The 17,703-nt window shown below is 41.7% G+C and overlaps 1 protein-coding gene across 15 annotated transcripts in view; it reads right to left on the bottom strand.

Annotated features, from left to right (window-relative positions):
• TRIM2 (tripartite motif containing 2) overlaps positions 1 to 17,703 on the bottom strand; it is a 127,507-nt gene that overhangs the window by 39,951 nt on the left and 69,853 nt on the right. The window contains exon 2 of one of the 15 annotated variants that reach the window (XM_080673053.1): positions 9,868 to 9,920. The exons of 12 other annotated variants lie outside the window; for them this stretch is intronic. In XM_080673053.1, coding sequence (XP_080529179.1) covers positions 9,868 to 9,920 — 53 coding nt within the window. Of the gene's footprint in view, positions 1 to 8,537; positions 8,925 to 9,867; positions 9,921 to 17,703 lie in introns of those variants that run through there. 2 more of the 15 variants (XM_080673060.1, XM_080673064.1) reach the window with 2 other exon arrangements.

Here is a 17,703-nt window from a genome sequence, read left to right as displayed (position 1 = left end):
AATATTTAATAATCTGTAAGCGCAAGTCAATCATTGGCTCATTCACTATGGGCACTGTGTTCTGAATACAGGTAGAATTCCATGTTAGTGACCTCAAAATGACCATAACCAGCCCTCATGCTATACAGTGATTATAGGTAGCTGCCTGTATGGCATATCAATAAAATAACCACAGGTTCACCAAGCAAACAAAGCAAATTAAAAGAAGGTGCATTGTACAAAGAAGTATGCTTGCTGCGTTTCAGCACAGTGGCAGATGAGGGGTTAAATACTTATATAGCTGTGCCTGTACATGCCTTTAGCCATGATTATATTTGAATATATATTGTCTGTCTTATTATAATAGTCATATAGTCTATATTAAATAGAATAGTCTTATTAAGGTACAATATGTTTTCTCCAATTATTTTACTTGAAGGGGATCAAAATATGCCACTTTGATGTAAAGATTATTTTGAGCTAAAGGCAATTGAGAAGCAGCAGACCTGGGAGAAGCTCTCTGCTCTCTCCCATCTGCCTAAAAGCGGGTCATAAATTTCCATTTGTAAAGGTGCCCCACTCTCCCATACTAGGAAGAGGAAAAAACTCAATCACAAACCTTGCAAAACAACCCTTATATATAATACATTTTCCCACAATTTTTTGTCTTTAGGAGTCCAAACAGCCTTTTCCTTTATTTAGTCACTTCCCCACAAATTTTTGTTCTTTGTTAAAATAATGTATAAGCTCCCAAGTTTAACTACCTTTTTTGGTTTTTGCTTCTTTTCTTTGAAGCCCCCATGCATATAGAATTAAAAGTACTAAATCAACAAAATATAACACATTTTATTTGGGGTAAATATAATACCCATACATTTGTACATCTTTTTCTCCTGAAAACCTGCTTTTGTCAGATTCATTCACAAGCCCCAGACACAGAACGTAAGAGTGTAGAGAAAGCTTTTTCTCCCTACTGTTAATATGCAGGGTAGGAATAATTACAATTTTATAAAATATGTTTTTATTTATTTCAGAGAGAGAAAGAGAGAGGGGGAAAGAGATAGAAATATCAATGATGAGAGAGCATCATTGACTGGCTGCCTCTTGCACACCCCTCACTGGGGACTGAGCCCATAACCCAGGCATGTGCCCTGATCAGGAATCAAACCAATGAACCATGCCACTGGGCTAGAATTTTCAATTAAAAACTTTGTATGTGATTCAGAGTGTTTTCTTCAGAACTAAAGGTGTATAGATTTCATATTAAAATGTATTTGCTGTGGATCGGGAACAAAGGCAAGAGTTATTAGTCTCTATTATTTAAAAAAAAATGTCTATTGCTATTCATGTGTAAGAATTTGAGGGACCTGGTGAAGGGAATGCATTCAGAGGAGGTTTCAATTAGTGAGGGATCGTGCCAGGAATGGAGAATTAGAAGAGGGCAACAGAGAAGCAAACAGAGGGACTATGAGAGAACAAGAGAAGAAAAAGTTATGACATAAAACACAGCTCCATTTACCACCTTAAAGAATTTCTGGCTTCTATCCCAAACCAAGGCTGAGTTAAAATTCACTTCCAAATTTTCTAAATATATGGTTAGGATGTCCACAGCCCTTCAATTCCCAATAGAAATTATCTTTGCAAAAAAAAAAAAAAAAAAAGGTAGTTAATCTTAATGATCCTAGGCAAGCAGGGTATTCTTCTCATTCTATAAGATTTTAAAAAGTGGGCTCAACTAAGAAATGTGCCAGGATGCAAACTCAGGTGTGTGTGTCTCTAAAACCCATGGCCTTTTCACTCCTTAAATCACCACACCTCCCTTGACTCGTGTTTTAAGAAGGCTGCACTGTAGAAGCTTGGTTTATATATAACATGTTAATCTGGTCAGGGACCTGTATTTGAAGCTGGGAAATATACTATACTTACAGAATCAACCATTCTATATTTTCTGAAGGATGTACTCTTTTCCAAATATAAATGATAGTTCTTTTTCCTCCCCACCAAATCACCAACTTTTTCAAAAGTATGTCAACTTTTATTAAGAAAATTCTATTTACACATATTTGAGTAGTTACATACACGACACCCCCACCTTCCAACTCGATACCTTCTGGATAAGTTCAGTAAAGAGCATGGCTGATAAACAGATAGAACCTTGTGAAAGCACCTGCTATACAAGAGTGTCATGTTCCAACAACTCACTGTATTAGTTCAACAGTGTAGGTGTGACATACCTAATTAGCCAACATTACCTGCTAGACTTTCACTGAATGTCTCCCTAAAAATCTAGAGTAGAGAATGATATTTATTGAATGAAATAGAGCTCATCTCTCAGGAGCTCAAAGTATTGGCACATAGTCTGCTTTTCTTTAACCACATCCTTCCGACATCAGAATAGGGAAGGATTGGATTTGCCTGTCTTTAAGATAAGGAAACCAAAGCTAAGGGTGTAGGTGACTTACCGAAGGTCATTCAGTAAAATCAGTGAATCAGAACGCTCAGATTTCAAGTTTTCTGCCTTATCTGATAAGTCATGATATTTAATCTTAAACAAGTTTAACACTTGACTGTGTGTGTGTGTGTGTGTGTGTGTGTGTGTGTGTGTGAGAAAGAGAGACATAAAAATTATGTGCTCACTTCAGCAGTACTAAACTTGAAATGATACAGAAGATTAGCATGGCCCTGGAGCAAGGATGACATGCAAATTCTTGATGTGTCCCATATTTTAAAATATATAGAACTTTTCTGTTAAAATCAGTCAAAAATCATTTTATTTTGAATAGCTTTTGAAAATGTTCCTTTTACCCTTTGAAATAATGAGTCATGTTGAGTATTAAATAAAACAGAGAGAAAACATCATAATTGGATTTTACTTTTTTATTTTAATCCTTAGAACTTTGGATTTTGGGCAAAGAAAAAAAATATTTGTTTTAATGATATATGTTGACTAAATGAAATTTCCTGAGCCAAAATTTTTGTTCTCTAAAGCTGAAATAAAAACATTTTATTCTAATTTTATAATAATTACTATAGTGGGTGAGAATCTTTGTTAGCATTGGTAATTTATATGGCAAATTAAGTTTACTCATTAACAGTAATTTAAAACCACAATAATACTACAAATCTGTCACAAGTGACCTGTTAAAGGCATCTGGATTTTTAGGACTCCCAGAATCAGCACAAAAGGTTTCCAACCCCCAAAACAGAGACTTTATCAGGAACTATCATTTCTTGAATATAAATGGATACCCACAAAAGGAAGACAAATTTAACTGCTCCTACAGGGATAATGTGCTTAGAAAAATGTGCCAATAAATACCCTGGGAAGCCTTCCATCAGTCTGAGTATGCCTCGAGGAATATATGACAGCCTTTAATCAAAGTGTTTGGGCATAACCACAGTTTCTGATCTCCTTGATTAGAAAGGCAATAAATCCTTATCTAGATTCTCGGTGGATCTTATTTCCCCATCTTGGGTTTCTAAAGTGTCAAAGATCCTTCTTAACTCATATAACCAGCAGAAACAAGTGAGTGATCAGAATGAGATGAGGCTATAGAAGTATTCTTCTGGAGATCAGCAAAACTAATTTCTGGAGCAATGCATATGAAAACACGCCTGGGGCAGACTTTGTCTCTGAAGAATATCAGATGCTTTGGATGCAGAAACTATCACCGGACACACTGGTAGAGAGCTCCAGGCAGGAAGAGCCATTTTAAAACTACTTAAATAGCCAACATGGATATGATATTGGTGTTATCCAGCTATGAGAACTTTTATGTGGGGAGACTAACTAAGGTTTCTTGCCCATGGCAGACCAAGAGCAATAATGCTTACAGAGGGGTTCACTCCCCATCTCCAGTTTTGCTCAATATCACCTTCTCAATCTGAGCATTGCTTAAAATTGAAACTTGTCCTCAACTCCCTAGCATTTGCTACGCCCATCCTTGCTCTGTTTTTCCCATAGTATTGGTCACTTTCTAATATAACTATGTAATGTGTTTATTTTGCATATTATCTCCTCCCACACTCCACTAAGGTGGTGTAGCATTCTTAAGGGATTTTTTCTTTTCTTTCTGATTTCTCACTGCAGTAGTCCCAGCTCTAGGGCTGTGCCTGGAAGTCATGCATTATATTTTGAATTAACTGAACAAATGAACTATAACATGGAAATGGACTCAGTCCCAATAGCAGGAAAGAGGGGTACTTGTTGAATGACGTGATAAAGGACAAGGTCATTACCAGCAATGTGAATGTCTTCACTTCATATCCGACAGTACCTGCCTTTCCATGTGGTAATCTAATGCTTAGCAACAGAAGCCATCATCCAAAGGTTTACATTTAGTGACATATTTTAACACACTCACAAATGCAGGAAAATAAATTGAGAACTGTGGAAGACACATATGCGTGGAAAGTAAAAGTCTAAGAAGGTTGACACATACATTCCTTATCAGTGGGGGCTTGCCAACTAAACACAGCTTGTTTCAGGTAAAAACAATGCAACAATCACATCACAAAGTCCTTGGGCAGAGAAAAACCCCATCCCAGTATTTCTTTTCTCTCATCATCGCTGGTATTTTTCCTGGCTCACTTTTCGCAAATCTACAGCTTGGTGGGAATTACAACCAAATGGAAAAGGAGAACTTGATAGAAGATGATGAAATGAAAGAAAAATGCCTGTGTCCACAATTCTATGGTTGTAACCATATTTCCCACCCCAAATTATACCACGTCGATTAGAACACTATCCAAACTCCTATTACTGACACCACTGTGCGGAAGAGCTGGAAGGGAGGGTGGAGGAGAAAAGCCAAACTGAAAAGCACTCTTCTTGAAAAGGGGAGAGAGTTGGTGAAAATTTGTCTGGATGGTCTCAGAAACATGGTTGGGAAGCAGGTCAGGATTCCTTTGGAAAATAAAATCTTAACATGTGACTTGTGAGTAAGAGGCAGCACGCATATCTGATTGCACGTCATTCTACAGGCACTGGCTTCCATGTCTGTTGCTTAATTTTATGGCATTCCTGGGATACTCCTCTTTGTTGCCACTTAGCTGAATTTATTAATATGGCTACATTTTGTATTGTTCTTAGGCCAATTGTTCTTGCTCTGCAGGCATGTTAAAGTCAGCTTTCAAGAAGCTAAAAATCTTCTGCTACATTTATAGAAAGGAAATCTCGAACCAGTAGGATTATCTGTAATTCACAAAACACTGTCTTTCACCTGCCAGGACAGGTGGTCCCTCGAGCTCAAGGCACAGGTTGAAACACGATTAAAGAATGTATTTTTCATTTTTAAAATTTGTGAGCATATTATCATTGACCTGCAGTGGAATTGGCATTGTTGCTGATACCACAACTAGAAGAAAAAAAAAGAGGACACTCTTCAGGAAATTAAAACAGGGTGACCTGATTCTGGTTAAATCAAGCTGCGATCCCAAATGGGTCTTTTTGTAAATTAGAAGGCCAGATGCAATATCCTTCCTGACAGTATGTGTGTGAGTGTATGAGTGTACGTGCGTGTAAGTGTGTGTGTTGGAGGACATTCAGGGACCATCTACTTTAACTTCTGTCTCCAGACAAGGGTGTGCCCAAGCTTCCCAAAGGCTCTTATTCCCAGGGTCAGATGCATGCCAGCTTCCCTAGACCGCTGGGTTTTGCTTATATGAAAGTTGATTTACAAGCTGAGTACCCAACTTGTTTTTATAATATTTATGCCTATTTCCTCTACCTCTTTCCTTAGTATAGATAACTATTTGCCATTGCGTTCTTCATAAAAGTCCTCACCTTTGCAGTCAGTTCTTAAGATTTGCTTTGGGGGTTCCAACTTCCAGAAGGCTGGGTCTGGGTGATGGAGTGTTAAGTGGTCAGGCTAATCGACATTCATCTCACAGTGTCTTGGGGCCACCGAGATGAGTGGGGTCTCCTCTCCCCTCACCCACCACCTTGTTTTCCAAGTGCCCTCCCTTGCTTTCCCTGGGGACTACACAAAGAGGCCGAATATTCTTGGACCACAAAAATGGCAGAGCGTCGCCAGGGCTCTAACTCTGGGAGTTAAGCGAGGTTAGCAAGCAGGGGAAAGAGAAATGTATTCCACATCAGAACTTGAAAGACAGGCCTACTGACAGCAAACCCCTTTTGCCCCTGGTTAATAGGAAGTGTACTGTTTAATTCTGTTATTGATTAGAATAAATATCCACTTAAATTAATACATTTTCTAGAAGAAGAAGAATAAAGCACTTAATGGAGGCTATTGAGACTATAAAGGCAGAGGAGGTAAAGAAGTGGGTAGAAAGACTTGCGTGCAAAAAGCAGTAATGATTATTTCCCTCAATGATGCTATCTGAATAATTATACTGGGCTCATTTATTCCTCAGTGGCTGGTCTAATCTAAATCTCCAAATTCTAGGAGGATTTGTTAAATTTAGACAACCTAAACAATAATATTCAGAGAACAAATTCTACTCTGACACTGAAATCCTTACATAAGTAATAAAGGGGTACAGATGGCATTCGCATTTTTTAAGGTGTGTGCAAATTATAATTTTGCCACAATTAGAGGTAATTCAGTCACACTTTTTTTTTAAAAAAAGCTATGATAATAAATAATTCAGCAGCAATTTTTTAAGTTTGAAAGTATTTTTCTTCTATACATTTCAATAATATATACCCATGTTTGGTTAAAGTCGTCATTTGAGAGATAATGAAAAAAGAACAAGGGAGTCTTAAAAATTGATTAACTAAATTTTTGAAATTTGTTACATATTTAGGATTTTTTTTCTACTTAAGAAAGACAGATAAAAGAAAGCTGTAAGTTTAGAGAAATGAATGTCGAAGGATATTCAAATGAAGAATATTTTCATTTCTTATTAAGATAAAGAATGAGTATTTTTACTTTATTTCACACACAGCAGAATTTACTTAACCTTTTGTTATCATAAAAGAAAAGTCATCCCAGGATTTTAATAATAACTTGGTGAAACGTGTATAGACTTTATTCTTCGTTTTAAAAATGTGTGGGTTACACATGCTGCATTTGTATTTCTTGAACCAGCACATTTGATCAGAGAACCTTTGTACATTCGGCTGTATTTTAACCTTTCCAATGCAAATCACTTGTGTCTTTCTAGGAGAAAATTGGAAAGGCATTTTTAGAGGTTTAGGAAAGGCCACTACTCACATCTCTGCAACAGAAAGCTGCTTTCTCATCCACCGCACACAAGAAACTTTGCATTGTGTGCTTGCTGGGGAGGGGCGTGCATTATTTAACATTACAGTGGGTTAGGGCCTGTGCTGCTAAGGCATCTGCTGACAGATAATCAAAGGCACGGGGAAGTAGGTTCACAGGAGGCAGAAGGGAATCCTAACACTTAAGAAATCAATTTAAGGATCTGGGCGAACAAATGGCTCTCCTTACATAGTCTAATTTTTTAAATTAACACACACACACACCGCCAACAATTTAATCATGAGGAATAAAACTTCCATAATATGATCTAAGCCAAAGAAGAACCAATAACAATTCCTTAAATGCCTCATTCTAAATCTAGATCTGTTCCATAAAGTATAACAGTAAAACCTATCTTTTCTTAAGATAGAAATAGCATCTTATCTTTTGGTTCAGAAATCCACCTAATTTGTAGTTTAAAATAAATAGTTTTCCTACTTGTTCTCCTATCCCCCCAAAATAAGGAGTAATGACAGGGTGGGGCATACTCATAGAAAAAAATCTTGGATACAAAGATAATGCCCACTGTTTCAGGAAGCAAACCTAGATTTCTTTTTTTCTTCTGTAATGCTACCATTGAACTCCACCCAGATTTGAGTCTACTGAAAAGGCAGGGGAAAAAAATGTCAGGAAAAAACACAAATCATCTCCTGCATATTGTCTGGTCATCAATGGCATTTGGAATCCAGAGGGTCAAGTCATGCATTATGAATGAATGGGTTTCCAATGGTAACTGGGAACCGTGGCTCTCACCCCAGGGTTCTCTAACAGAGGACTGGGTGGGGGAAGGGTCGAATGCACATTCTACTCCACCCTGGGGTACCGAGGAAAGAATCCTGCAAATTGAATACTGCATCCCCATCTTTGTACCCAACAGATGCAGGAGGGAAAAAAATCTTCTATTTAAAATAAGCCGAGATATACGTTAAAATAAAGACTAGTAAAAATAAAGAGCTAGTTATATCACATTAAGAACTTGATATAATTTTGCATGATTTTCTTCCTATTCTTGTGAATCGGTGCCTTTGTTTAAGCAAAGAGCGGATTCTCCCTCTATCTCATAGTTACAAAGCATGCAGCATTACCAAGAGAGAAAAGGTGGGGCGGGGGCAGGACTGAGAGAGCAGGAGAAATCAGTTATCCACCTGGCATAATACTAAGCAATCCGAACGTTTAGAACCTACTCATTTCTGCAAACTAGTCAACGATGCAAAGCATTAAACCCTCCCAAGCTGCAGGCAGCTCCGCGGGAACCCAAAAGCACAATGCACATGTCTGCTAACACCTCCAGTTTGGAAGCACCATGCAAAGAGATCGGTTAAAATTCCCTACCATGCAGTGCAGCCATCATCAGAAGCCCAGCATATCTTCTGCTCTATGGAGGGATGTGCCAGCTCATGAACAGAACAGAGGAAGAGAAAAATGGAGGAAATGAGGGGAGGCTCAGCAAAGTCCGCAGGAATGTTGCTGGGTCCTTAACAAGTGGAAGACCCCTTTCGGCATTCGAACAAATCAATCTTTATCTTACAGGACATCTTTTTCTCACTCAGCGTCTGTTGAAAAGACTGCAGCAAACCCAAGCAAGGGATTGTGGGATAGGGATGCAGCAGCGAGCTGCAATGAGATTCGTGGGTGGCTCGCTCGCCCCTCTGAGTCAGCAGTCAGCTGTTTCCATGCTCTCGGCTGGGCTGCTCAGGTCCGTCACCACAATGTGAGTGCGCTATCGACCCAGGGACAGGCAACCACGGCGCACGGCTCCCGGCGTAGCGCCGCCGGGCCAGGCACGAAGCTGGGCGAGGCACCGCGAGTGGTACCAGTCGGCAAGAGGGCGTGCTGATAAGCAAAGGGGAACGCAGTGAGCATGGCTTCTACAAAGAGCACTAGACACACGGAAAGTTCAAACTTAGAGGGTGTGCTTGAGGACGGGTCAGCATTAGATAATTAGATAACTTCCTTTGGGGAAAAAAGATGATCTCTTTCCTTAGACTTTTCAAGTAGCTTGAAACACCAATGTAAATTTTTAAAATGCAGAACAGCTCAGTTCAACAAGCCTCTACTACCTTTTTCCAACTCTCGGTGTTTGCCCAGGAAATAAAATACAGTTCCCCAAAGTCAAACAATGCAAATGACATTTCTTTGCTTTCTGTGGTTCTAACCATTCAGAGAAAAAAATCATACAGTACATTTAAATGCATGCTTCAGGGGATGAACAGAGCTCATTGCTTATCTGATGATGCAAAAGTTTTTAGTTAAAGGTTGAAAAACTTAACCTTTATATTTATACATAACTTGATTTCCTACCAAATCATTAAACTTATTTTTGAAGTGTTTACTAACTTAAAAATGATCAGCATGTAATCATATAAAAATGATTAGATCCTCACATTACAAATAATACTTGAATTAAAAAACTGTACATATCAGGATGGAATTCACAATTAATCCATTTTCTACAGCAATGAAGGCAGTTCCGGAATCCTATTGCATTCTATTTCTTGGTTAGTTCCTAGTTTAAAAGTGGGCACTGATCATTTTTACTTAAAGAACAAGACTGTGAATTTGCATATTTGATAATATAAATATTCATCATATTCTTTCCTTGCAGTCAGGCACTGCACTGAGCCCTGTGATGGGACAGTCAGCTCCGCAGAGCAGTGATTACCTTTGGTGGTGGGAGGGGGAGCGGGTCATAGAGATCCAGTGAAATTGGCAGACCTGGGAAAATGCACAGACATGCCAATATTAGCATGCTATTCCAGGTGGTGCACAGTTCTCAGGAGATGTAATTCACATATTATACAATTCCCCCATTTAAAGTGTACTATTCAGTGACTGTTAGTATGTTCATAGATGTGGGCAACCATCACCACAACCAATTTTAGAACATTTTCATCACTTCCAAAAGAAATCCTGTACCCTTTAACTACCACCCCCTGCTTTGCCATCTCCCACAATATGGGGGTCTTAGGTGTCTGGCTTTTTTTTTTTTTTCACATAGCATAGTGTTTTCAAGGTTCATCCATGTTGTAGCATGTACCGGTATCAGTATTTCATTCCTTTTTATGGTTGGAAAATATCCCATATATGGATATAGCACATTTTGTTATCCATCTGTCAGTTGATGGACATTGGGTTGTTTCCACTTTTTGGCTATTATGAATAATGTTGCTATAAATATTCATGTATAGGAATTTGTGTGGACACATGTTCTGTTTTATTTTACAATTTAATTAGAACCAATACCTGAAACTATAGGCAGGCTACCCTACCCCCACTCTATTTTACAATGTCCTTTTCCTAAGACAGACCATCACAAAGGTGCCTGACTTGCTATGATGGGAGTCCCTCTTCTCATTTGTGCTGCTGAGCCCATCCGGTACCAAATTCATCTAATGCTGACCCCTCCCCAAGCACATCCTTTCTCCTCACCTCTCTCCTCTTCCCCACTCAACCCAAACTCTGGGGCATACAACTGGCATGAGGCTCTGTGCTCAGAAGATGGTGGAGAAGTGGGAGAGATCCTCGGTCTGTTGCTGGGTTTGTAGTCAGAGAAGGTTCACCTACTCATGCAATCATTCATTCCAATAAATACTTATTGAAGGTCCGGTGTGTGCCAGGCACTGAATGGGCACTGAGGATACAGAGAAAATGTAACAGTTTCTTAGCCCTCAGAAAGGTCACAACCTAGTGTGGGAGGTGGATGAGTAATTAGGCAAATGCAACTCAGAGTGGTAAGTGCTTTGAGTGCAAGAGGAAGTGGATGCTGTGGAGCCCACAGAGGGACATGCAGGAGAAGTGGGGTGCATTTCAGACATGGAGTACAGCATAGGCAAAAGCATCGAGGCAAGAGAAGGCTCCCAGGAACTGAGAGCGGTAATGCAGGGTGGCTGGAGCCAGGGGTGTGGTAGGGCAAATGGAGGTCCTATATGTTCTGATCTTTTCCTGGAATTGGGAATAGTTCTTCCTGGGAAACAGCATTACACAGGATAGTTGGGTCCTAAATACCCTCATCATGATGGCTTAACTACTGTCTGAGCAAGTGAGGTTGGAGGGCTCAACCAGAACCCTCACACCCATAACACTGTTTATTATAGGAAAGTACAGCCTTATTTTTAGCATGTCTTGGCAAATAAACCCTTTATAAATTGGGCCTGAGTTACCACAGGATGTGTTACAGGCCACTGCATCTTCCCCTGGACACTCCCTGGCAACAGGCAGCGGTGGTAGTGGCTGTTGGTGTGTAACAGCACAGTTTCTGAGTTGGAGTTTGCTGGTTTTGAGAACTCAAGCAGCCTCCAGACGTTGGGGTCACAAGAGCAGAGAAGAGCCCGAGATGCTTGGGATTGGGCCCGCTACAGACCTTACTGACATCTTGGAGCTGTCTTGCCCTCCCCAATGTTTCCCTCCAGTTGAGTAGACATTAAAGAGTTGACCGTCATAGGCCAGTTTGACTGCTATGTACATTGGGAGGTATACAGACAGTGCATATGCCTAAGAACAGGACATGTGCTAACTAAACTGGGCCTTCTCTTTTCTTAAGAACACTTACAGGGAAGATTCTGGCAAGATGTGGAAGACAGAGATCTTAAATGTATTGGCCACCTGTTATGTGCCAAAGCCCTTTATATAGAGTCTATATCTTCTGATCAAGGAAATTGCTCCTCGAAAGTAAACTCAAGATGGCACGTAAGACCATTTGTCATCTGGCTTGTGCCTTCCTCACTTTTTTCCACTTTCTGTCCTCCCTAGTCATATTCTAGTTCCTAAGACATGTTACTATGTTTTTTTGCTTCCTTTTCTTCTTCTTCTTCTTTTTTTTTTTCCAGTAGTTCTTACCCAGGCAATGGCACCAAACCCCCTGATGGAGTGGTGGGGCATGCCTTTGGAAATGCGAGGGGGCATTTTGGGCTGTCATATTGATTATGTACTTGGGGTGCGGGGTGGGGAGGGACTGCTGACATTTAGTGCTTGGGAGCAGGGATGCCAAACACCCTCCAGTGCATGGAAGAGTCCATACAAGTACATTTGTCCTTTCAAACTGCCAATAGCACCCCTTTGAGAAACACTAATTTCTAGCCTCACGTCCCACTTGTTCTGCCTGGAATGCTCTCATCCTCTCCTGACTCCTTCAGAACTCAACAAAAACATCACCCATTTTAGGAAGGATTCTCTGACAACTCCTCCAATCCCAGACCTTCCCACTCCAGTCTGGACTGGTTGCCATTCCTGTGTGCTCCGTAGCATTCCTTGCTGAAAATTATTGACAGCTCTATCTTTTACCGCTAAGTTGCCAGCCCCTATTGCAGTACCTGTCACACAGGAGGCACCCAATACACAGATGCAGAATGACAAAAATCCTTCTACAAAGGAATGAGTGACATAACATGATGTAAAAGTAAATGTTCACTTCAGAATTGGAAAACAGTTGGACCAGAGAACACTAGGGAGATGTAATTCTTCATATCTGATTGGTGGTTTATAATTTAGACAGCATCTTCAAAGTACAAAGCAAAGCAAATCCAGAAACAGACAGAGCAGGCACAATTATTATTTTAGTGGGAATTGAAGTTCAGAAAGGTCACAGGACCAGCCCCCCGTGGAGTAGACATTATGGAGTAAAAGTGAATGAGAGTTCTGGTCTTGTGACTGGCACGATGCCTCTTTCAGGGCCACAGTGCCCTGCAAGGATGGGCTAAGACAGGCCCAGTTATCAGGCAATTCCGCAGTGGAACAAAGCCAGCTGATTAGAGAGGCGGTGTGTTCCAGTGAGAGACAAATGCAATCAACCAGGAGGAGGCAACCTGAAACCAGGAGCCTGGAAACTGCCTAATGCAATCATTATTGAGTTTTTCTTATCTTTTCAAAAACCTTTATGAAAATTATTGCTTGATGGTCTTCTGAAAGAGGATGGTAAGGAACAATTACTCCAGCCTTTAGCTCAGGCATGAAGTGAAGAGATATTATCTCTCAATTGCAGAAGAGATATTGTTATGGATTCACAGCACTCCTGGGGTGGCCCCTCCAAATCAGGCTCCTTCCAGCCAACCCAGACTCTTTATAAGTCAGTTTGAGTGAGTGGTTTGGCTTGAACCCCAAGAGGTTCCTACTTCTCTATTGTCAGTGGCTTTTGGAGGTCCCCCACATTGGGTGGTTAGGGGCCATTCTTTAGTAGCTATGGGGAGGTCCTAGACCATACAGGGTTATTTGAAAGTAATGGTGATGAAGCAGAAAGAATCTTCCCTGTAAGTGTTCTTAAGAAAAGAGAAGGTCCAAGTTGATCTTAACCTAGTGGGGTTATATAGTTAGAAATGGATTAACCAGGAAACCAGCTGACCCGGTTGCAACCCAAGAACTTACACCAGAACTGGCCTGCCCTTGGGATTACCATTTAATGTTCTGCATTTCACAAATAATTATGTGCCAGGTGAGGTACTAGGCACTGATGGTACTAAAATGGGAAATGAACAGAATCTCTCAAAATCACAGTGTCCTGCCTACAAGTCACAGGCATGTGGATTGGTTCTCAAGTGTCAGGGTAGCCCTTCCAAGACAGGCAGAGTGTTTGCAGTAAAAGTGACTCGGATCGAGCACCGCTGACTCCCTGCTCAGTATCTTGGTATCCCCTCTAGGGTGCCTGTGAGTTTCCGACAGGGTGCTGCCCAATCCTGACAACAAAATCCAGGTGGGGTCTGCTCAACACAGAACGGAGCAAGGCCATTGCTTTCCTTGATCTAGGCCCCATGCTTTCGCTAATGACTTCTGAGTTCACTCTACCTTTCTTGGCATTTTTGCCATGTTGAATCATACTGAACGGATAACTAAAATCATGTCTAACAACTCTATCAAAAAGGGAATTCAGAATAGGTCTAGTATAGTTTATTCTTATGGAACCCAGAATGCTTTCTTTTCTAGGTGCTTGTAACCATGCCATTACTGTTCCTCTGTAAAGTTATGCTTGGCAGAGTTCCTTAGCCTACAATTTGTGAGCCTGAACTTTGTAAATAAAAAGTGTATTTCTCTACTTCCGGTCTTTAAGAAACTTACCTTCTCCTTAAGATCTCATAAAAATGAGGGTCTGTGATTTGGCAATCATATGTTCCTTCAAAAACCTGGAATGTGGCGTGCTCTCCCTCCTGGGAGCACGCCTGTGCCTTTCCCTTCCCCTGCTTCTTCCCCCACAAGCGTGCATCTCCTAAACTCTAAGGGACCCCATGAGACTTGCAACCAGGGGAGCAATGGGCTTGAGCTAACCCCCTGAACCTGTCTCCAAGGCCCCCTTTTCTCTGGCTTCCCAGTGAGCCAAAGCAGCCTCACCTACACTCATTTCTTTCCTGTAGCATTTCTAGAAATCCAGAGCAGCCCTGCCAAGGCTCTCTCCTGTTGCTTCTTCTATCGTAGGCCCTCTTAAAAAGAAAAAGAAAAAAAACACACACACACACACAAAAAGACCTGGAATGTCACTTGTTGAAGCCAAGGGACTTAAGAATTATATAGAGCAACTGGTTTTTCTATTTTTACCTACTGTGTTTGTTTCCGAGGGCTGCTGTAACAAAGTACCACAGAAATTTATTCTCTCACTTCTGGAGGCTAGAAGTACAAAAATCAAGCTCCCTAAAGATGCTAGGGGAAGATCCTTGCCTTCTCTTCCAGTTTCTGGTAGCCCCAGGAACTCCTTGGCTCGTAGGTGGGTCTACCTCCATGGTAATGTGGCTGTCTTCTCCCTGTGTGTCTCTCCATGGCACTGCCTTCGTGTGTCTCTGTTTTTTCTTCTGGTAAGGACACCTGTCTTATTGAATTAGGGCCCACCCTCGTGGAGTATGACCTCACCTTGACTTGATTACATCTGCAAAGACCCTCTCTCCAAATAAGGTCACATTCATAGATACTGGGATTTGGGACTTCAACATATCGTTTTGAGGAACACAATTCAGCCCACAACACATCCTGTGGTTGAAAGGTTAACAGGAGGCCTGGGCCAACCTGAGAATGCCCTTGTTTTCCCACAGCACTGTCCCCTTGAAAACAGTAGTTAAGATACACGGAGAATGTTATGTCTGCTTCACGTACGGTGTGAAGCATTATTAGAGCTGTGAGAAGACTGGCAGGAAAAAGGGGCTGTGAGTTCTGTGTGTCAAGGTGACCCTCCCCACCCCTACCCCTTGGCTCTCATCCCCAAGCAGGTGAGGGGCAAAGGAAGCTTCTGGGCTTCCTGAAGAGCTGAAAGTGCTGTATCGCCCACGTCGTATCCTTTGCCAGTACTAACCATACTATTAGAGTGAAACCCGCTTGTGTCTGATTGGCAGCTGGAACCCTGTGCGGCCGGCCTACCCAGGTGCGACTTCCTTCTCATTAGCCTTCGGAAGCCCTTCCCCAGTAGGAAGATGTCCTTTACAGAGAAGACTGAAGCAAAACACAAGGCTCCACCATCTGCTGATACAGCATGCCACCCCTTCCTTATTCTTTGTCTTGCTCTGACAAAAATAAAAGGCAAGAGCAAGTCAACAAACACTCCTGTTTTGTCAGTGTTTGGCCTGGCTGACTGACTCTATCTGTCCAGAGTATGTTTGGAGGGTAACCTCCCAGGCCTGACTCTGGACTCCTAATTACATTGATGTCCACACTGAGGAGCACACAGCATCAAGTTTTTCTCTCCAGCAGTTTCATGATCACACTTCTCATTTTGACAATTAAATTCAAGGCGGTGCCAAGTTACTGCTTGCTCCAGCGGTTTACCGCATTTAATTAATCAATACAGAGGTTCTGACTACCAGGTAGGGAGTTAGAGTCAGGGATTCTATAAAGCAAATTTCCCTTGGTATCTGACCTGGCGGATGCAGAGCCCAGATCTGAGCCGGGTGGGGCCGGGCCCTGACTGACAGCGGCTAGGAGCCAGGAGTTGGCTGATATAGGCCAACTGAAGAAGTCTCATTAGACGCTGACTTCCTCTCCCTCCATCCTTCCTCTTTGTCCGGGTAAATTGGATTATTTTAAAACCAACATGTAGTTCAGAGAGAACCTTATAAACATTTATTTCTTTTGACCAAGTAATCCCACTTTTCGGACTTCAAAAGTCATAAATAATCACAGATATGGCCAATCTCAGACAGCCCTTGCTTCCCAGACCAGGCCGAGTCCTGAGAGCATTCACCAGCTTCCCACGCTGGGCGGTGGTTTCTATGGCAACAGGCTCCTCCCCCAGGGAGCCAAGCTCTCCTCTGGCTAAAGAGAAGCAGGCACCTCCTAGACAGAGACATCCTAGGCTCAGCTTATACAGTATTAGGAAAATCTCCTCCCGGCTCTGGGATTTCCGCTCTCCTGCCTTCGCCATCTGAGCTCAGGTGACCACGGTGCTCCGGAGTTAAGGTGGGACTTCCTCTCCTTAACCAGCCTGAGTTTACTGAGGACTTCTGAGCTCAGGGCTTTCACCCTGAGGGTGATACTGAAAGAGTCTGGGCACCTTGGCAGAGAGCTAGTGTGGGGAAGCAGAGTTTGCCGTCTCAAAATATGCCTTGTTGGGATATTGATTATTTTAAGCTGGTTATTTTTTAGAAACAAATGACTTAGGAAAAACCTTGGGCCTTCCCCCTCACTGCCTAAAAGAATTTAGAAGGCTTGATCCCGGAAAGGAGCTATCATCATAGATAACCAGAGTTTTAATCTTTAGTGTGGGATATACAGGGAGGAACCTAGCTAGGCCCTTTTGTTCAAAGTCCCCTCTGTGTCCTATTGTTAAAGACGACTCCGGCAAACATTTATTTACCAAACTTTTGCTTTTCCATTGCCATGGGAATTGACTTCCTCCACTTTGAAGTCCCAAACCAAATCCACCCCCACCCCTTGTCCTTCACTCACCATGGCATATGTAAGCCTTAAGCTCCTGAGGGAGGTGTCCTTGCCCCATAATCTTATGGAACCCCCATTTGTACATACATCATAAAATTGGTCATTTTCTCCATAGTCTGCCTCATATCCATTTGATTATTATACCATCTAGAAGGACTTGGAAGGAACATTATTTTTCCTCCCCCATAATATCCTTGGTATCTGAGGTTAGTGGACCGTGCCATCATCACCTGCAGGAGGCTGCCTCCCCGACACAAGTAATCAGAAGAGAGTAGTTTCCTAAGCAGCATATGTGGCACCATGCCACACTGATCACTCATAACCCAGTATCACAACCCTACTTCGAATGTCAGCACGAAGCTGTAATTAAGGCACAGGCTCTGGAGACACATCTGTGTTTGCTCTATATTCAGGTTGCTCATTGCCTCTGTAAGTACATTTGTAAAATATTACCTCATAAGGCTGTCATGATGACTAAATGCATAGTGTGTAAGAGCCTTAGCACCCTGCTGAAGCACGGCAAGTCTCAAGTTACTATAATCAGAATCTGTGTGGTGCAGTGATGGGGAGTGTGGGCTCTGGTGCCAGGGTGGATTTGAATCCTGGCTCTGCCACGGATGACTTTGAGTAAGTAATTGAGCCTCTCTGTGCCTCA

Source organism: Plecotus auritus (assembly GCF_963455305.1).
Source record: "Plecotus auritus genome assembly, chromosome: 6".
NCBI classification, from domain to species: domain Eukaryota; kingdom Metazoa; phylum Chordata; class Mammalia; order Chiroptera; family Vespertilionidae; genus Plecotus; species Plecotus auritus.
This window is presented reverse-complemented; position numbering and strand designations above follow the sequence as displayed.